We start from the raw sequence: 19,530 nt of genomic DNA on the forward strand, positions 1-19,530 counted from the left end.
ATCCACCCAGTGTCATTACTTTATTATTCAGACTGGAAAAGTCAGACTCAAAAGACTGCTGAGAATTTTTTTTTTTTTTTTTGGCCAGCGTCATACAGCTAGTGTCAAATGTCCAAGGTCGCATTTGAACCCGGGGCCGGCACTCTTTTCACAGCACTCTCTAAATCAGTGGTTCTCAAAGTCTGGTCCAGAGCATCCTGGGAATCTCTGAAATCCTTTCAGAGAGTCTACAAATTCACAATTAGTTTTTATTTTTAATGTGATCAATATCTATAACTATAAACCACATAAATAAAAACTCTTTGGACAGATCCTCAATCATTTTTAATAGGATAAAAATATTGAGAACAAAAGTTTGAGGACCATTGCTCTAGATGCTCCATGCTGAGCAACTTTGGAAAGAGTATATTCTGAGGCTGAGAAGCCCTCTACTTTGAGGGCTACCTCTACTTTGAACTCAGTATGTAATGATGGACATTTTTCTCCTGTCGAATTCGGCATCCCCATTGGCAAAGTGAAAAGATTAGACTTTATCTCCTTTTTACCCTTTAACATTTTAAAAAATTGAGATTGTAGAAGCAGATCACCCCTTTATTTCCCCCTTTAGGGGATCAATCTGAAGGGAGGAATACTTATCATTTTAGCAGCCTTTTTTTTTCTAATTTGGAAACCACTCTAGCTCTTAACTCTCCAGATTAACTACAAAGATTTCTCCCTTGAAGTAATCAGGACAACTAACTAGACCTGGGCCAGAGTTAGGAACTCTTGATTGATCCATCTGAAGGTATTAGAGTAATGACTCAACTAAGAGCAATACCGTTTATCCATTTCCTGAAGGGATTGGGTTATTGATTTAGGACTTCAGGTCATTAGCGACTAGATGGGGGAAAGGCCCTTGAACAGAATGATCTAAGAGAGATTGAGTGGTTTTATTAGGATGATTCTCCAGGGACATCCTGAAAGATTAAGGGACTATTGTATTATTCTGGGGAAATAGAACATTAATCTAAAACTGTGTAGGTATGTTTTATCTTATTAGAACATTTTGCCTTGCTCATGAAGACTATCAATCTTACTTCAAATATTTTGTTAGAAGGATGTCTTAGGACATGAGGACATTATGTTAGTTTATACATTTATCCCTCAAGCAGAATAGTTCTTGAATTTACAATATTAACAAAAATTGGTTTGGATACATTGGTGCCTAAAACACGTAGTACAGCATCATTATTTTTTCTTCAATGACTTTTTTTTTTTAACTTTTATATCACCTTCATTTCCCAAAATTTCCTTCCTCTATCCAGTGATCTATCCTTGTTACAAGGAATAAAAAAGGGGAAAAAGGAATTTAGCAAAATCAAGTATCTGAGGGTATATGCAATAATTCATATCTACAAAGAATGGCAAGGAATACTTTGAAAAACTATTCTCTGGGGACAAATAGTTACATATTGGTTAGTTTTGTTTTATTCTCTCTGGAGGGTTGTGAACTAAATGATTTCTAGTTTTCCCCAAATCTAAAACTTTGATTTTATAAATGTAATACTTACAGCCTACATTTCCATCTCTTTAAGATTGAACAAGTATTCTCTTTAGGGTATTATTGCTCCATTTCATAAATGAGAAAACTGAGGTTCAGAGAGGGGAAATCACAGCTACTGAGTTTGAACTCAGATCTTCTGATTTTGAGTCCAGGATTTTTCCCGGAAGAATCTTTGGTTTAGTCAGTATTCCTTCTGTGGTTTTGGAATTGCTTGAGGTGCATTATTTTTAGCCTTACTTGCTTTGCTTCTCAATTTATTCACCTAAAGTTAGAAGATAAATCCTGTCTCCCTGCTTTCCTTATAAGGAGATTAATGAGAGAAATTAATTATAGTAAGTTTTGAAATTGCATTCTACTCTATGCCTTAGAAGCACAGAAAATTAGGGAGGGACCTTAAGAGAATTTTCTTGAGATTCTTTGTATAAACATTTATAAATCTCCCATTTACTTACTAAACTGGTTTTATTGGGGTGAGTGTGGGGATGAGGAGAGATGTTGGTCACATCCTCTAGATTTAAAAAAATTGATTTAAAACATGTGTTCTATGGAATACCAAAATGCTACCTTGGGCTCTGAAGAGAGGCAGCTCATACAGTTGAGAAAAATTTAGTTTTTTATTCCGGAAAGGGGAAAGTTTGGGAATTATAGCTTGCTATGTTGCATCCCTGTAATGGGGCAGCTCGATGGCACAGTGGATGGAATACAGGCCCTGAGTTCAAATCGTTCAAATCTAGCTTCAGACATTTGACACTTACTAGCGTGTGACTCTGAGCAAATCAATTAACCCTAATTGCCTCACAAAAAAAAAAAAAAAAAAAAAAAAAAAAAAAGCCAGCTGATGGTGGAATAGAGCTCTGAATGTCCAGGGAAATTTGAGTTCAAATGTGACCTTAGACATTTACTATCTGTGCAATCGTGGGTAAGTCACTTAACTTTGATGCCTTAGTTTCCTTGCCTGCAAAATGAATTGGAGAAGTAAATAACAAACCATTCCAGTATCTTTGCCAAGAAAACCTCCAGTGGGATTTGACTGAAAAGAGTTAGATACAACTGAATAACAAAAATTTTCACAATGACAGATGTGTTCATTTCTAGGTGATGGGAAAATTAAATTAGTTAGAACATGCAATTGACTCCACTGGGATGTAATTATTTTAGGAGACTAAAAAATTGTTTTTATCTGTCTTTCCCTTGCCCTTCAACATAATGTTGCACTTAAGTAAAAAGGATTTTTTTGACCTTTTTTTTTTTTTTTTTTAAAAAAAAAACAAAAACTATGTCTTGATGGGGCTGACTGTGGTTTTCTAGGGACAATTCTGATTTTCCAACCCTCCCAGTCCTTTGCAATACTTTGTAGCACTAAACTAAACTAAAAAAGACAAAAAGTTAGTGTCCATTTTCTCTGAGTATAAGTGCAAGTGGTGTGTGTGTGTGTGTGTGTGTGTGTGTGTGTGTGTGTGTGTGTGTGTGTGTGTGTGTGTGTTGAAGGTCTTGGGAGAAAAAAGTAGATCTAGGTTCTAGTCTCGACTATAATTTTCTATTTTATCTTGAGCAAGTTATTTTATCTGTCTGTGTATCCATTTCCTTCTCTGTAAAATAGGTAATTTGGTAGTAACATCTCATAAGGACTCTTCCAGTTCTGAGTAGTATAGAATGATAAAATTCTAAATTTGAAAATTCATCTAATCCACGGCATTCCCCTCAAGGATTATCCTATCTCTGCTTGAGCCCCACTTGATCTGTTATCACAGACTTAATCCCTGATTCCTATGTTTGCATGGCAAGGGAAACCTTCTGGAGAACAAGCTAGGATGCAGCTATTTGGGCTAAGGGTCATATGACAGGGAAATGAAAGGACTTATGGGTGATGTGGACACGCAGCTTATAAATATTTCACATCCAGAAATACCATTATAGTTTATTACATCCTTAGACTTTAATTTACAAAAGAAAAGGAAAACAATTAGTAGTAAATGAAGCCAGTAGCTGTGTACTTTTGTTAGATGAGGGACGCCTTATTTTCCTCGTCTAAATAAAAATCCTCCATGACTCAAGTCCCTTCTAATTTTGGTTGAAGAATCTATTCTTTTAGTTCTGAAAAACCGTAAGTGTCATCAGGAGAAACGCTTCACCAGTACAGATTCATGGTCCTGAGGGACGGACATAAAGGCCAGGACTTCAGGCTGGAAGAACATGGTAGTATAATCGGGGAGCCAAGGCAACTGACCTTTCAGGGAAGGGAAGCAGTTGCTAATGGCAAGAGCCTTTAGAAAGGTATCAACTTCATTCCTGTTGTGAGACCCACTCCAGCCAACTTGTGAAAGCAGGGAAGCCTAGGCCCCTGTAATGATGGGTTGGGTTTTTGGTGTCTGTTTTCTTTTGGTTTGTTTTTTAATCCTCACCCTTAGCTGAGATTGTTGCCAAGAGGAGGAGCAATAGAGGCTGGGAAAGTATCACTGCGATAGAATTGGAAGCTCCGAGGAGCTTGACTACCTGTGCCACCTTATGCTTGTGTTTATGTGCTTCTGCGTTGTGTGTATATTCTTTTGGATGTCCCCTGTGCACTGGGCTTTGCAGCGAGTGATTTGAGCTCAGAGTACCCCAAAAGGCTGGGCCAGAATGACTCGGTCACAGGGGGTCAGCAATAGTCGCATCCATGAAAACCTTTCAAGTTCTCCTTAGTCTTCTGAGAATGCTTAGATCAGCAACTAGGGGACTATGGTGGTTCATAGAACCCTGATGTACATCAAATTGCACCCCAAACTCAAACAACGTCTGCAAAGGAGCATGGGATTCTCACCTGCAGCCATGAGCCACTGGATTTTCAGTGGTCCTAAGTAAAGAAACCTCTGTATAGTACACACAATAGAGCATGCATTTGCGTTTTCCTTACAAGAGTTAGTTCCCGCCTCATTCCCTGCTTGCACTCCTGATGTCTAGCGTGCCCCGAAAATGGAAATGCACTCTGACCCCAATTCAAGCTGGAATTGTGAGAGGATGGGGAAGGTTCCAGGCATCTGCCAGGCTCTTCACATGGGTGGATGAAATAAATCTTGGGGGCAGACCCCAGCACCCAACACAGTGGATGGCACTGAAAAGGAAGTTAATAAAAGTTTGGTGATTGATGGATGGCTTTGCGCCAGAACTCCCTGCAGAGAAGGGAGAATGGACAAGGTCTGGGGCCCAAGCTTGGCCACTGAAGGAAGGCAGGGGGAACAATGGTCAGCAAACTTCAGTCTTAAGCCAGCATGTCAAGCTTTCCCAGGCAGGCTGGGATGGAGGGTTCTGGGGAAGCCATAACAACACAGGGGAGCTGGGGAGGATGCGACTCGGAGGAGTGGGGAGTGGAAGAAGAAGGCAACAAGGGCACCCAGAGAATGGAGGGGCTTGTTGTCTCCCAGCACTTCAGGAAAGGTAGGATCAGAAAGAGCAGCCCCAAGGTTGAGTGCTTGCCGATTATTCCCCTCTGACACAATCCCAGCATCTCCAGGAGCCATCTTAAAAGATGTGGATGTCTCTGGTGCCATATTCTCTGCATTCGGCTTTGGGGCGAAGGCACACAAAGGATGAAGCCATGGGTTGGATTTGGGGAGGAATAGTTAGAAGTCTTATTTTCTTCTTCTTTTTTTCCAATGGAAGGTGAACAAATGTGCCCAAACCCAGCCGTTTCTGTGGTCTCCCAGCTCGAGTACTTCTGACCCCCATATTTGAATTGCTTTCCTTTGCTTTATGGAGAAGCGGGTTATAGTTCCCAAGAGTCTTTCCTTCCACAAAGATAGCCCAAAGGTCCATTGCTTCTCCTTAGCTGGAGTCCTTTAACTGAGGAAGAGGCTGAGATTCCATGCCAGTCCAAGCTCAGGCCACTCTGAGCCAAGAGTATGAAAGTCACTTCTCAGCCATTCTGGAAACTTAAAAAAATTCTTTTAATCCATAAATGGCAACATCCAGCAAAAAAATAAAAATCAATATATTACTGTTTGTTTGTTTTGTTTTTTGTTTTTTACAAAAAATAAGGAGAGCAAAGTATATCACATGAATATGTACAAGCTTCAGGTGGGAAGAGCAGGGATCACTGGAAAAGAACAGAAAGATATGGAGTTGGTTAAGAGGTTGTTCTGAGAAACCTAGAAATCTTTCCTAACTCTTCGTAAGTTTTAAATTAGAGAAGGTTTTCTAGATACCTCAGCCAGTATCATCCAGACCAAATCCCACTCTTCTCTGTCTCTTAAGTCAAACCAGTTTGGGGTGTGTGTGTGTATGTATGTGTGTGTGTGTGTGTGTGTGTGTGTGTGTGTGTGTGTGTTGGTGGGGGTGGGCAGTCTCCAAAAATATATCTAAAAGTTTTCCTTTAAGAAAACAAGTGGTTTCCAAACTTTTTCCTCCCTTTTCCTCCCCCATCTCTCCCAGATATAGCGATTTGTTGGGTTTCTTGGCTAGCTTCCCCATAGAAGGGAAATTGAGATTTTGGGAGTGTCTGAAAGAGAAGAAAGAAGGGAGTAGGTGGGCTTCCTCCTTGGAGTACAGTAGGGAGGATCCTGGTTTATGTGTGGCTGATTTATTCACTTCTGGACAACCCATCACTTACAAAGTAATCTAGCCCTGGTTGGAGTGGAAGTCATGAGGACTGGACTGTCGTCCAATCAGAAAGCCTTAGATGTTTATTACCTTACCTTGTGCCAGCAGCCTGGCACAGGTAGTCCATCAGCTCCCTGGAAAAGAGAGAAGAAAACTTCAGTCTCTTAAAATGCCAGAAGCCTCCTTGGGGGACATCTGGCACCGAGGGTAGATGAGATGGGGAAAAGGCAGGGGAATTCAAACAAAGACCACACACTCAAATTGGGAAGTACTAATCTGCTTTCCAGAAACCTTGCCATTTTCCCAGGGAGGGAGGCCTCTAGTGAGACTTTCCTTGCCCTCCCTCAAAAGTTCCCCACTTCCATCATTCAATATTTATTAATTTCATATTATTTGTCAGGCACTGTACTAAAAGAGACATGAGGCAGTCCCTGCCCTCAAGGAGCTTACAATCTAATGGGGAAGACAACATGTAAAACAAATACATACAAAGCCAGTATATGCAGGATAATAATTAGGAAATCATTCAAAGAGTGAAATCACTTAAGATGGATTAGGGAAGATTTTCTGTGGGAGGTAGAATTTTAGTGGGTACTTTAAGAAAGCCAGAGAAGGTCATTATTCCCAGAGTGAAGAATAGCTAGAGAAAATGTCCGGGGCTGAGTAAGGGAGCAACTTGTTTGTTGGAACAGCTAAAAGATTAGTGTATTAGACCAACGAGTAAGGTATAGGAAGACAGGAAAGCTAGGAGGAGGCTAGGCTGTCAATAACTTTGAAAGCCACGCAGCATTTTGTGTTTGCTCTTGGTAGCAATAGGGAGCCATGAGAGTTTATTGAGTAGGTGGTGACACGATTGGACCTTCGTTTTAGGAAAATCAGTTTAGTGACTGAATGAAGGATGAATTAGAATAGGGAGAGACTTACTTCAAGGCTGAGCTATTTCCACTTCCTCAATGAAGCCTTCCTTGAAACATCCCCTAGACAAAAGTAATCTATTCCTCCTCACATCTTCAATTAAATCCAATTTGATATGAATTTATTAAGCACTAATAATGTGCTAAACACCATCGTTACAATAAGGGAGAATGTGCCTGTGGTGGGATAGAAGAGGGTATATTGCTTGTACCAATCCTCACTGGGAAACCACAAAGAACAGGAGGGGGTGTAGGTGACAGGGATAGAGGGATATGGTTTGTCTCTCTAAGAGGGGCTTTGGCCCTCCTTGCGGGGACCCCAATTAGAGGTGCTTGTTTGTAGCTAAGGGCCTTCCCAGGCATAGTATGTGCAAAGGCTCCTGGGATGGGATGGCAGGATCAGATATGAGGGGAAGTTATGTTCAAGTCTTTGGGGAAGGGGGTCGGGCTTTGTGTGAAATTTGATCTTTGTATCCGGTTCCAATAAATCACTGGTCTTCCTTTGCTTGGCTGTGATACCAGAGGGGAAGAATTTGGCCTGAGGGGATTTGTGGGGGGAATAGTTTTTGTGGGTTAAATAAGGGGGGGCAGAGGAAGTAAGCCCCATCTGACCTAAATCCTGACGTCGCTTCACATAGCCCCGGGTTTTTCCCAGCAAGAGATCTTGTTTACGTGTCTTAGTCAAACTCTGTGACTTTGCGTAGGATCCATAGACATCAGACTAGGAAGCCAAATTCAGGAAGGGGAAATGTGGGGCAGGGGTGAGGGGGTAGGAGGGAGGGAACATCGCCTGTCCTGATCCTTCTGCCAGGTTTCCCTCACACCTACTGACCCTGAATCCATCTCTTAGTGAGGGATTATGCTATTGCCAGGCAGTACTTTATATGAAGAGGGGAAGGATGGTAAATTGATTTACTAGGTAGAATTCTTGCTGGGGATAGAAATCTTTCCTTCTTTACTCAAAGTACCTCTAAGAACATAACCCCCACAAATTTCAAATAAATGGAACAAAAGCTTGTTGATGTAGGATTAACATCTCATTCCTTCACAACTAAGTACATTAATAGTACTTAATTGCTAAGGGGAAATAGATTCCCCTATATCTGCTCAACACCTACAGTATTGTCTTGACCTCAGGGCCCAGGAAAAGTGGGCAGACTATCAATGGCATCTTTTCCTGAGAGTGGCTACTGTACCACTCCCTGTCTGGCAGGAGTCCTTTGATGGCTTAATTCCTTCATTTTTATTTTGAATATTGGACTGTGTTCCATAGACTTTCTAGGACTAGCTGAAATTTTTTTCCAAGAATATTTCTAGGACTATTTGATGTGGCCTTACCCACAAGCTGCTAGAAATCCTTTGTAATGGGATCTGCCCTGCAGAAGTCAAAAGCTTGGATTCAATTAGGATAAATATTGGGTTGTTTGAGCTCCCCCACCCCCGTACTGCTGTCCCTAGCTAGTATTTTCAAAAACTTGGGACCTGGACCCTAGCCCAGAAAGAGGACATGCATTCTCCAGTTTGAATAGCATGTTTGCCACGCTAGGAGTGCAAGGATGGCTGACAGGGAACACAGGTGCATGTATATATATGGGTCTATGTGTCTTGGGAACAGATTTCTGTGTAAGAGAAAGGAAAAGTCTCAGGGTTGGTAACATTTCATTCAGATCTGGGAATAAGGAAGAAGGGCATTGCAAACCCAAGCAAGTCAGCAACAAGTCTCATGCAAGGAAGGGAAGGGAGGAGAAATGCAATGGACAGAAAGATATAGGGAAGGGAAAGCAAGGGAGGAAAGGACAGAAAAGAATAGGAAAGCAGATACTATACCACAGGACAGGGAGTCTTGGCCTTGTCCAGGCCCAGGGAGCCTGATGCTCCTTTCATTCCTTTGTAATTTGTATTTGCCTGTTTTGAAGATAACAGTTTGTTCATATAGATAGAACCCAGGAACCTGAGCTGGGGGAACTAAACAGGGCTGGGAGGCCATATTACTCAGTGACACAGAAAGAAGGTAAATTATATATTACATTTCTTAATACACACACACAAATGTGTGTGCATGCACACATGCATAATACAGAGGTGGAACAGCCAGTGGACAAAGAGCTGGCCTTGGAATTGGGAAGAACTGGAAAAGGTTGTGGGACGGTCCACTTTATTTGACATCTCAGTGGTCTGGAAAAGGGCCTCCTAAAGTATTTCAACTTGAGACTCTCTCCTGAGAAATTTTTACATGGACCTAGGTATATATAAAATAATCCAAATCAAACATTTACTGATAACAAATCATAATTTTGCCCCCTCAGCATTCAGTTAAGACCCTCTATGATGTTGTAAACCACAGTTTAAGAAAATGGGGTCTAGGGGTCTCTCTAAGACTAGATGCTGAAGAGAAGGTGGTGATCTGTTTGGGTAGACAGAGTTCCCCTACTTGGGAGTTCTCTACATCACTGAAATAACATAACAGATCCAGTCCTTATCCCCATCCCTTAAAACAACAAATTGCAGTTACCGAAGCTCATAGTTTCTTATATAATAAGCCTCTTATTTTTTATTTTTCTGTGTACTAAAACATGTGTATGCATGTGGAGTGGGATATCTGGAATGGGCCCTAGGAAGCACTTATGCTGACAAAATTATACTGCGTCTGTTTTACTTTCCCTTTTGTTGCTGTTGTTAAGTTGTTTTAGCTGTGTCCAATTCTTCATGATATCATTTGGGATTTTCTTGGCAGAGATACTGGACTGGTTTGCCATTTCCTTCTCCAGCTCATTTTACAGATGGAGAAACCAAGGCAAACAGGGTAAAGTGACTTGCCTAGGGTCACACAGCTAGCAAATGTCTGAGGTCAGAATCTTCCTGATTCCAGACCTAGCACTCATACCATGTAGCTGCCTCCAATATTGCTTTTAAGAAGTCTTTTTATCTTTCATATATCTTGCCAAATCTAGCCTGTTCTGGAATTCAGACGTTTTCACAGCGTTTCTTCCAGAATCAGGCTCTTTGGAAATCCTTCATGCTTAGGAGCTTTTGTTTCTATCTTCTGAATGTCTTTTAAAAATCTGCTTCTGTTGATGAATTAGTTCATTTTTCTTTCTCATTGGGATCTTTTGTGTTTGGGTCATAAAAATTTAATTTCCCCCCTGTTTTTTTCCTTTTTTTGGAATCTGGCTTTCTTTATTCCCCTCAGTCTGGTAGCTGATCCCACTATTTTTTTTTTTTTTTTTTTTTTGGCTGAAGCAATTGGGATTAAGTGACTTCCTCAGGGTCATACAGCCAGGAAGTGTTCCGTGTCTGAGATCAGATTTGAACTCAGGTCCTCCTGACTTCAGGGCTGGTGCTCTACCACTGCACCACCTAGCTGCCCCTGATCCCACTATTGATTGGTTGGCATACAAGCTTTGACTTGCTCTGTCTGCATCTTGACTGGTTTACCCTCCTTAGACATCCTGGATGTCCTCTTGTTTAGTAGGGACTCACCATGCTGATGCTGAGTCTGGTGTGGACAAATGATCTGCAAACAACTGCTGCTCAGAACTTCTGAGCTTAAGGGATCTATTAGCCCCTGAGAGCAGGGATTCCAGGCATGTGACAGAGCCAGAGTATCATCCTTGACTGCCTTCCCTATGAGACGACTTCTAGCTTATTCTGTCTGTATGTTGATTGTATACAATTGTTTGCATGTTGTCTCCTTGTTAGACTGTGAGTTTCTTGAGGGGAGGGACTGCTTATTGCTTTTTTTTTTTTATATCCTCACTGCTTAACACAGTTCCTGGAACACAGTAGGTGCTTAATAAATGCTTGTTGACTGACTGATTCCTGGGTCAACTTCCCTTCTGGAAATTCCATCTAAAAATAAAAGGCTATGGGATTCTATTCATTCTCTTTCTTGATTCTTTGAAAACCCATTCTCTTATCTGTCAAAATATGTTTGTCTTTTCTCTTCTTATCTGAAATGACTTTCAGGTCATTAACTCTAAGAGAGTATGGTCTCATCCTCCAGTGGTTCCTGTTCTTTCTACTAGATTTGAGTCTAACATCTCCCCTCATTGCCTCACCCATCTGTTGAAGAACGAATTGACATTCAAGGATGCATCCATTCTGATTTTAGCAAAGGAGGAGTTCAGCAGGTGGTCAGTAGTTGGGGCTCCCCATTTCTACCACACAGCACCTCCGTCCCAACTATGTGGTCTCTTTCTCAAGTTCAGCATCTTCCTGCATCTGGCTGAAGAATTGGTAGCACACTCCCACTGCAACACTACTCTGACATGCTTCTTACACCTCTCCCTTATTCTAAGATTTTCTCACAAAGATTTTTCTTTCTTCCCCCCCCCCAAGATTTCTTGACAAATAATGCTGCTTTGCTATTTTTTAAAAATCAAATCCGTTGCCTCAGAATATGACATAAATTCTTAAAGTCAAGGGAGATTCAAATCCTGTTTCTGGTGTTTACTGACTGTAAGATTACTATATATATTTGAGTTCAACTTTCTGATCTATAAAATTGGGATGACGATACCTCACCTGCCTCACAGGGTTTTGGGAAGAGTGAAATGAGATAATGTATATGAAGTATTTTGTAATCCTTAAAGAAATATTTATGAAGTAAAACATTGTACACAATAACAAAAAGATTGTGTGATGATCAACTATGATAGACTTGATTCTTCTCAGTGATCATAAACTTTGAATGGAAAACATCATCTATATCTAGAGAGATATCCTATGGACACTGAGTGTGGGTCAACATATACTATTTTCATTTTTTTCTTTTTTTTTTTCTCATGTTTTTTCCATTTTGTTCTGATTTTTCTCTCCCAACCTGACTCACAGAAATATCTGGCAAATAAATGTACATGTATAACCTAAAAAAGTTAAAATTAAGTGAAAAAAAAAAGAAATATTTGTGCTACTATTATTGTTATTGCATGGATGCTCGAAGGAATTGTAGGGAACTGTGTGGCAACTCCCTCTACCAATAGGATAAAAACCAGTTTATGACTTGGATAGATAAATCCTGGAAAGTTGCCTGAGGTGCCTTTCCATGTTAAGTTACTCCTCCAAGGCCATACTACTAGTAAGAGTCAGAATTTGAACTCAGGTCTTCCAGCACTATACCCCAAGAATAATGATTATGATTATCTTATTTCAGTTTTGAGTCATATTACATGAAGCCTCAGTGATACCTGTGAGGTCTAATAGACTTCTTTGCCTTAATTCCCTTTGGCCTGGGTCACAAGGGGCACATCTTCAGTAACACTTGAGGAACTTGCTAAGAACCTAAGTAAGACTCATGGTAACCATGGTGCGACCTGGAGGAACATAATTTGCTTTCTAAGTGACTGCCGAATGCCAGGAATGAATAATGATCAGTGCACCATGTCTAGGGAAAGTCTTTCAGCCCTGGCTCCTTTCTAACAATCAGGCACATCTTAGCTGACCAGTAGGAAGGACCATATAGGGTTCCTATGGCCTAGACCCAAATCTTCTACGATAAAGATGGGAAACCCACCAGAGAGAATCTGTTTTTACTGTCACAGTTCAGGGCCGGACAGGACGAGCACAGAGCCTCAGCTCCCCCCATCTCCTTGCTCCCTATAGGCAGGAAACACATACCACTGGACACGGCTGATCCAATCCAGGGGGCCCAGGCTCTCCCTTCTGCCCCTTCGCTCCTTTTCTGCCAGGAACCCCTCGATCCCCCTGTGGGTAGAAAATAATCTGGTTTAGGAATGACTCTTCTGAGAGGCCCTGCTCTGGGCCTGCTTGGTCCCAGCTCAGGAGGTCCCTGCTATTCCGAGGGGAATCCCATTTTCCAGAGGGGAATTGGGGCCCAGCTCTGACCTTCTCTCCTTGCTTGCTCCTCTCTCCCTTCTCTCCTCGGGGTCCTGGGAAGCCCTAAGAAAAAAACAGAAGAGCAAATGGGATGTGAGAAAGGTGACCCTGCCTCCCTTTCAAGCAGAATTAGGACATGATACCCTGAGTACTGGAAAACATGCACAAATGTCACATAGATGGAGACACGTGGGTTTTAGTGGAGTCAGGAAATGATCATCCTTTTTTCAAACAGAAACATCATACATGTCTTTGGGGAAAGCCCTGAGGCGGAGATGTGAACAATGTGCTTTCTGTTAAATCATGGCTCTTCCCAGACAACTCTGGGCTCCAGGAGGAAGGGTGGGGCTGAAGGAGCTGTTTAGTTTAGAGGCTGGGTAATTCTTGGAAGTTCATTTGAACTTCCACTTTTGGCTCAAGTCTTTCCTCTTGCTCCAGGTCAGACTTTTTGCCTCTGCCCAATCTCATCTCCCAGGGAGGAAGAAAAGGCCCTGGATGTCCCCATTCACTCTGCTGATGGTCAGTTATGAACTGATTTCTCCGGAGGACTAAGCCAGTCTTAGAGGCTCAGTAGCTCCATCATTCATGAACACTCTGACTAGAGACAATGCTGATTTGATTCAGCAGGGCTATCTACCATCCATCAGGAAGCAGATTACTTATATATACCAAGGTGAAAACTTCTGGTACCCTCCCCTTCTCCCCTCTCCCAAAAGGGACCATGTGACAGGGGCATGTTTTGGAACGTTCCAGGGGATGTTATTGATAACTCCCAGTTTGGGTGAGGAAGCAGTAGGAAACTTACATCCAATCCTGGCTCACCAGGTCTGCCCTGAAATAAAAAGGAAAGGATGAGAACAAATCACTTTAGAAGGCTTTGCTCAGCTTTTATAGGATCATCTATCTAGAGCTAGAAGAGACCTCTTTTAACCCTCTCGTTTTACAGGGAAGGAAACTGAGGACCACAGAGGTAGTGACTTGTCCAGACTCACACAGGTATTAAGGACAGCAATGCTATATGATGCAGACATGTAATATTTGCATGTTAGACGGCATCCATTTAAGGTACCTTTTCAGTGAGGGTTTCTATCTTTTTAGGAGGCTGCTTTTATTTTCCTAAAAATAAATTCTTATTCCTATATTGTACCTTTATATCACCTACAATCCCCTCTCCCTTTTTTCTTTCAGAAAGACATTCTTACAATAACAAGAGGAAAAATAACAGTTCAACAAAACCAACACAACAAAAAATGACAGTCTTTCTATGATTCAGTTTTCTCATTTGTTAAAAGAGGGAGATTGAATTAAATGATTTCTAAGGTCCTTTTCTATCCTGATAATCTATGCTTCTATGTTCCTAAAGGAGATTGAGAATATCCAGTTTTGCCAGGTATTGGCTGTCTGACTTTGAGCAGGATGCTTCACTCCTCTAATTCTTGGTCTTACCACCTGTAAATGGGATAAAGATAATGATACTTGTACTAATTTTTTCATAAGCTGTTGTGATGATCAGATGAATTACAGAATTTGAGAATTGGAAGAGAAATTGGTGCCCAACTAATCCAACCCATACATGAAAGGAGTATGTATCTTACTAAAATACCCTTCAAGTGGTTGCCTGCTTTCTGCCTGAAGGCCCCCAAGGAGGGGGAACCTTTTCCACTTTGGGTCTGATTGTAAGAAGTTTTCCCTAAGATCCGGTTTAAACTGGTCTCTGCAAACTTTCTCATTGCCCCTGTTTCTCTTAGGGACCAAATAGAACATGGCCAAAACCTCAGCCACATGAAAATAATAGTCATAATAGTTATAACTGATTTGCATGGAACTTTGCAAATCAGGTTTGCAAAGGTTTGCAAAATGCTTTACAAGTATCATCTCATTTGATGCTTGAAACTCCCCTGGGACGTTGGTGCTATTATTATCCCCATTTTACAGATGAAGAAACTGAGATAGATAGGGCTAAGAAGTTTTTGAGACTGGATTTGAATTCAGGTCTTCCTGACTTTGGGTCCAGTGCTCTGTGCACTATGTTGCCAGTAGTAATTCCGCCCCACAGTGGAATTACTACGTTCCTAATAGAGCCTCGCCTAGGACCCTGTACCAGCAGGTTCCAGTAAATGTCTTTAAATGAATGAATGAATGAATGAAAGCCTGTAGGGCTGATAGACACAGGAATTTTTACCTTTTCTCCTTTTGTTCCAGGTAATCCGATTAGGCCAGGTGGGCCAGCTGGTCCCTAGACAGAAAAGGACAGGCAGAATTAGGAGACCTTTGGGAACATGGGATTGGAACACACAAGAAAAAAAGTGAATGTCTGAATTTGCATTGATAGTCAACTCACGAGCAGCCCATTGGAGCCTTTCTCTCCGGTAGCACCCTTCTCCCCCTTTGCACCATCCAATCCCTGGAAAAAGAGAAGGTACTGTGCTTGGTGCTAGAAGCCCCATGAGAAGCCTTTAAAACCATCAGGGCACAAGAAGTTTGGAAACAAATCATTCTTGGTGCTCTGAGAAACCATTTATGTGCTATTATTTTTAACCTTTTATTACAATTTTTTTATATCTATAAGTGAGACACTTATCAGCTGAGAACTGCTCTCATAGCCTCGGAGAGTTGGTGGGCCACTGACCCGTTAAGTGACTTGTCCAGCATCTCATAGACAGCATGGAGTACTTGAATTCTAATCTGAGGCCAGTTCGCGATGTTATTCTGCCTGTTATCTGCTAGCATCATCAAATGTAAAAGCTTACATTTGAAATAAAGTTGTTTTTTCCCCTGATGCCAGTCTGGGGATTTTGCCCTAAGCAATGGGTCAGCTCAGGCTATTAACCACTCAACCCCGTTCTAAGGGAAAGCTCTGGGCTGATGGTCAATCCATTCATTCCTTTATAAAACTCTCCCTCTTCCTTTAAAAAGATTTAACCAAATTTACTTACTGACCTTGGGACCTTGGATCCCCTGAAGACCCTTTGAGGGAGAAAAGGAAAAGCCATTAAATTCATCTGAGAAGGCAGAATTTCAAGGCAAAAGAAATGAATAAGAGTCTCCTGCCTTCTCCTTGCCTGCCACATTGTTACCTGTCTCGGGGACTTCTTTCCTGGATCATCATTTTAGGAAGAGCTTCAGCCAGATTTCATCTCACTCTTCTCTTGCTACACTCCCCTGCTCCCAGGCACCCTTCCTATCTCCCCTCCCCCATTCACTTTCTTTTCACAAATTCTAGTTTTCCATTAGAATGTAAGCTCTTTGAGGATAGAGACTGTCTCGGTTACTTCCATATTTGTATCTTGAGCACTGGATCCAGCACACTGGAAATGCTCTTGCTCTTCCCCTATGTCTTCCTTTTTCTCTCTCTCTCTTCTCCTTCTCTGACAACCTGGGGAGCCCCTAGACAAATACTTAGAGAATATATTGATTAATCCAGCTAGGCTTTCCATTTCGCTTCCTTAGTTCCTCCTTCAGAGCTCGGTCAGCTCGGCTAATTCTTCCTTCTCTTCTTCCCCTCTCCCTCCATGGAACCAAATGAGTTTTTCCCCTTTTTTGCAGAACCACAGGATTCAGGGTTGGAATCTAGCTGATTGTAGGATCAAATATCCAGAGCTAGGCAGGACATGAGAGACCTTCTAGTCTAATCCCCTCATTATAAAGATGAGGAAATGGGGAGGGGGCAGGCAGAGAGGCAATCATTGTCAGAGACAGGATTATAATTATTTCTTCTGACTCCAGCTTCAGTGTTCTTCCATAGGATCACCTTGCCAAACCCTACCATTTTACAGAAGGGAAGGCTGAGGCCCAGAAAGGTGAAATGTTTAAATCAAAGTCACACAGAAAGTAAATGTCAGGACTGGAGTTGAACTTAAGGCTTCGGCCTCCAAATCCCGCTCTCTTTAAGCTGTACCAAGCAGCCTTCCCTTGGACCTTTTCCTCCTTCCCTCCTTCCAGTAAAGGGAGGATTCCCTCCCTCAGGAGGAGTGTGTGTATAGGTACACAGAACAGATGTCATCCCCTTGCCCATCCTAGTACTTCCCCGTTAGGACTTAGAGCTGGAAATGGTGTTAAAGACCATCTCTCCTAACCTTTTGTCTTACAGATGAGCCAACTGAGGCCCAGAGTGAAAAGCCTGTTGCCCCACTCATACATGTAGTGAGTGACTGAGGTGGCATTCAAACCTGGGCCATCCAGAGCCTCACACCATGCTGTTCTCAAGTTACCCCACATCAAAAGTTTGTAGCCAAGAGCTCTTACCATCGGACCTGGAGGGCCAGGTAAGCCAGGTGGCCCCGGTTCTGCCAGAATCTGGGCCTGGGAGATGGAGACCAAAGGCAAACCAGTCAGAATTCAAAAGCAAAATTGTATGTGTGTGTGTGTGTGTGTGTGTATGTGCACATGCCTACAGAACCCCAGGTAGAAAAAATACACTCACTTCCTGAGGTTGGCAAGGTAGTTTTGAATCTTTAACCACATTCTCTCCTTTCACAGAATGCTCTGATGAATTAACAAGTAAGGACTCGGGAATTTCTCTCCTCTCTGGCTCTTTTCACCATTCCTACATTGGAGGTCCATGGGAAGAGGTGGGACTGGGACTCTCTTCTGGAAAATGGTGTTTAGGGACCATCTGGAGGTCACTGGAGATCCGTAGTCCCAGATTCAGTGCTCTGGGGATAGGATTCAGGCCTGACACACACACCAGAAGGGAAGGGCCTAGCCTGAATAGAAATCTCGCTGGCCTACAGTGTAACCCAGCTTCAGTCAGTGCTAAGGGCCACAAAGACCCAAAAGAGGGAAAGGGACCCACATGTGCACAACTGTTTGTGGCAGCCCTTTTTGTATCCAGAAACTGGAAACTGAGTAGATGCCCATCAGTTGGAGAATGGCTGAATAAATTGTGGTATATGAATATTATGGAATATTACTGTTCTGTAAGAAATGACCAACAGGATGATTTCAGAAAGGCCTGGAGAGACTTGCATGAACTAAGGCTGAGTGAAGTGAGCAGAATCAAAAGAATATTGTACATAGTAACAATAAGACAATCAACTGTGATGAACGTGGCCCTTTTCAACAATGAGGTGATTCAAGGCAATAGACTTGTGATGGAGAGAGACACCCACATCTAGAGAGAAGACTATGGGGGTTGAATATGGATCAAAGCATAGTATTTTCACCTTTTGTTGTTGTTGTATGTTTGCTTTTTTCTTTCTCTTGTTCTTTTTTCCCCTTTTGATCTGATTTTTCTTGCATAGCATGACAAATAGGGAAATATGTTTAGAAGAATTGCATATATTTAACCTATGTCAGATTGCTTGCCATCTTGAGGTGGAAAGAAGGGAGGAGAGGGAGAAAAATTTGGAATGCAAGGTTTTGCAAAGATGAATGTTAAAAGCTATCTTTGCATGTAATTGGAAAAGTAAAATATTGTTAAGAAAACAAGGTTACAATCTGGGGCATAAATTCTAGGGATAGTTAATGGGTAATTGTGTATGAACCCGGATGGAGGGGAAGCACAGTGGGGAAATGTCTGCTTCTCAGGCTTCTTACCAGGCTCTCCTGAAGACTTGCAGATCCTGATTCTCCCTTCTCACCTTTGGGGCCATCAACACCCTGTATGAGAATTATATTTAGGTCTTTTTCAGTTGAGTAATAAGAATAACCATAATCAAAAATCACAAATCATATTTGTTAAGTACTTCAAGGTTGCTTACAAGGTGCTTCATATGCATTATTTTATTGGAACCTCATGATACGTCTGGAAAGGAGGCGGGGCAGGGATTATTATCCCCATTTTACAGATAATGAAACTAAGGCCCAGAGAAATTAAGTGATTTGCCCAGGATTACATAGGCAGGCAGAAGAGTTAGGATTTGAATTTGAATCCTCGGACTCCACATTCAGCCTCTTTGCACAGGACCATGTTATCCTGAGGACCTAGGAGTTGGGCTTCTAAACTGACTCAAGAAATTTTTACAGAGCTCAGCCCCACTCAAATGAGAGTACAGTCACCTGGTGTCCAATGCCCAAAGTCCAACCATAATCTGTCTACATACCGGGGGGCCAGACAAGCCCATTTCTCCAATTTCTCCTTTCGGTCCCATCAGTCCCGGCTGTCCCTGGTCTCCTTTAGAGCCCTTTGGCCCCTGAAATACACAAAAGTGAAGAGCTCAGGCTTGGAACACAAACCCTGAAAAAGGCATCGGCTGTAGCTTTGACAACTGCACCCCAACAGTCCTAGAATCCAACCCCTGACAGTCCACAGATGTATGTGTCTTATAATTTAGAGGCACCTCTCCTGGGAAAGAGATTTCTGGGACAGGGAACCATTTGATGAGTGAATTTAGATATAAAATTCACAGTAGAAAGTGGCTTTAAATTATAATCAGGTCCCAGCTCTCACACTGCTCCACCTCTATTCCATTCCCCAGTCCAGCAAAGACCATTTCTTCAAATGTTACATCATCCAGAAAAAAAGAGACAAGACCTTTTCTCCATCAACGCCAGGAGGACCGGGCAATCCGAGCTCTCCCTAAAGTCACAAAAAATAGAGATGAGAAGAATAGGAATTCCTCATATGTATCTAGTGCTTTTTTCATTCTTTCACCTTCATAAACTTATCCAGTCATTTCTCAATGTGCTTTTTTTTTTTTTTAAATCCATTTTATCCTATGA

The 19,530-nt window shown here is 41.9% G+C and overlaps 1 protein-coding gene across 2 annotated transcripts in view; it reads right to left on the bottom strand.

Moving 5' to 3' along the window:
- Positions 1-3,449: 3,449 nt before the first annotated feature.
- The window catches only part of COL23A1 (collagen type XXIII alpha 1 chain), a 467,477-nt gene continuing 451,396 nt past the window's right edge, over positions 3,450-19,530 (bottom strand). The window contains exons 18-29 of one of the 2 annotated variants that reach the window (XM_031953787.1): positions 19,343-19,387; positions 18,912-19,001; positions 18,406-18,468; positions 17,113-17,169; positions 15,808-15,834; positions 15,209-15,271; positions 15,050-15,103; positions 13,673-13,699; positions 12,877-12,930; positions 12,649-12,735; positions 6,214-6,252; positions 3,450-5,615 (exon numbers count right to left, since the gene is read on the bottom strand). In XM_031953787.1, coding sequence (XP_031809647.1) covers positions 5,613-5,615; positions 6,214-6,252; positions 12,649-12,735; positions 12,877-12,930; positions 13,673-13,699; positions 15,050-15,103; positions 15,209-15,271; positions 15,808-15,834; positions 17,113-17,169; positions 18,406-18,468; positions 18,912-19,001; positions 19,343-19,387 — 609 coding nt within the window. In that variant the 3' untranslated portion in view covers positions 3,450-5,612. Of the gene's footprint in view, positions 5,616-6,213; positions 6,253-12,648; positions 12,736-12,876; positions 12,931-13,331; positions 13,700-15,049; positions 15,104-15,208; positions 15,272-15,807; positions 15,835-17,112; positions 17,170-18,405; positions 18,469-18,911; positions 19,002-19,342; positions 19,388-19,530 lie in introns of those variants that run through there. The other variant, XM_031953786.1, reaches the window with a different exon arrangement.

This window comes from Sarcophilus harrisii, chromosome 2, assembly GCF_902635505.1.
Source record: "Sarcophilus harrisii chromosome 2, mSarHar1.11, whole genome shotgun sequence".
Lineage (NCBI taxonomy): Eukaryota > Metazoa > Chordata > Mammalia > Dasyuromorphia > Dasyuridae > Sarcophilus > Sarcophilus harrisii.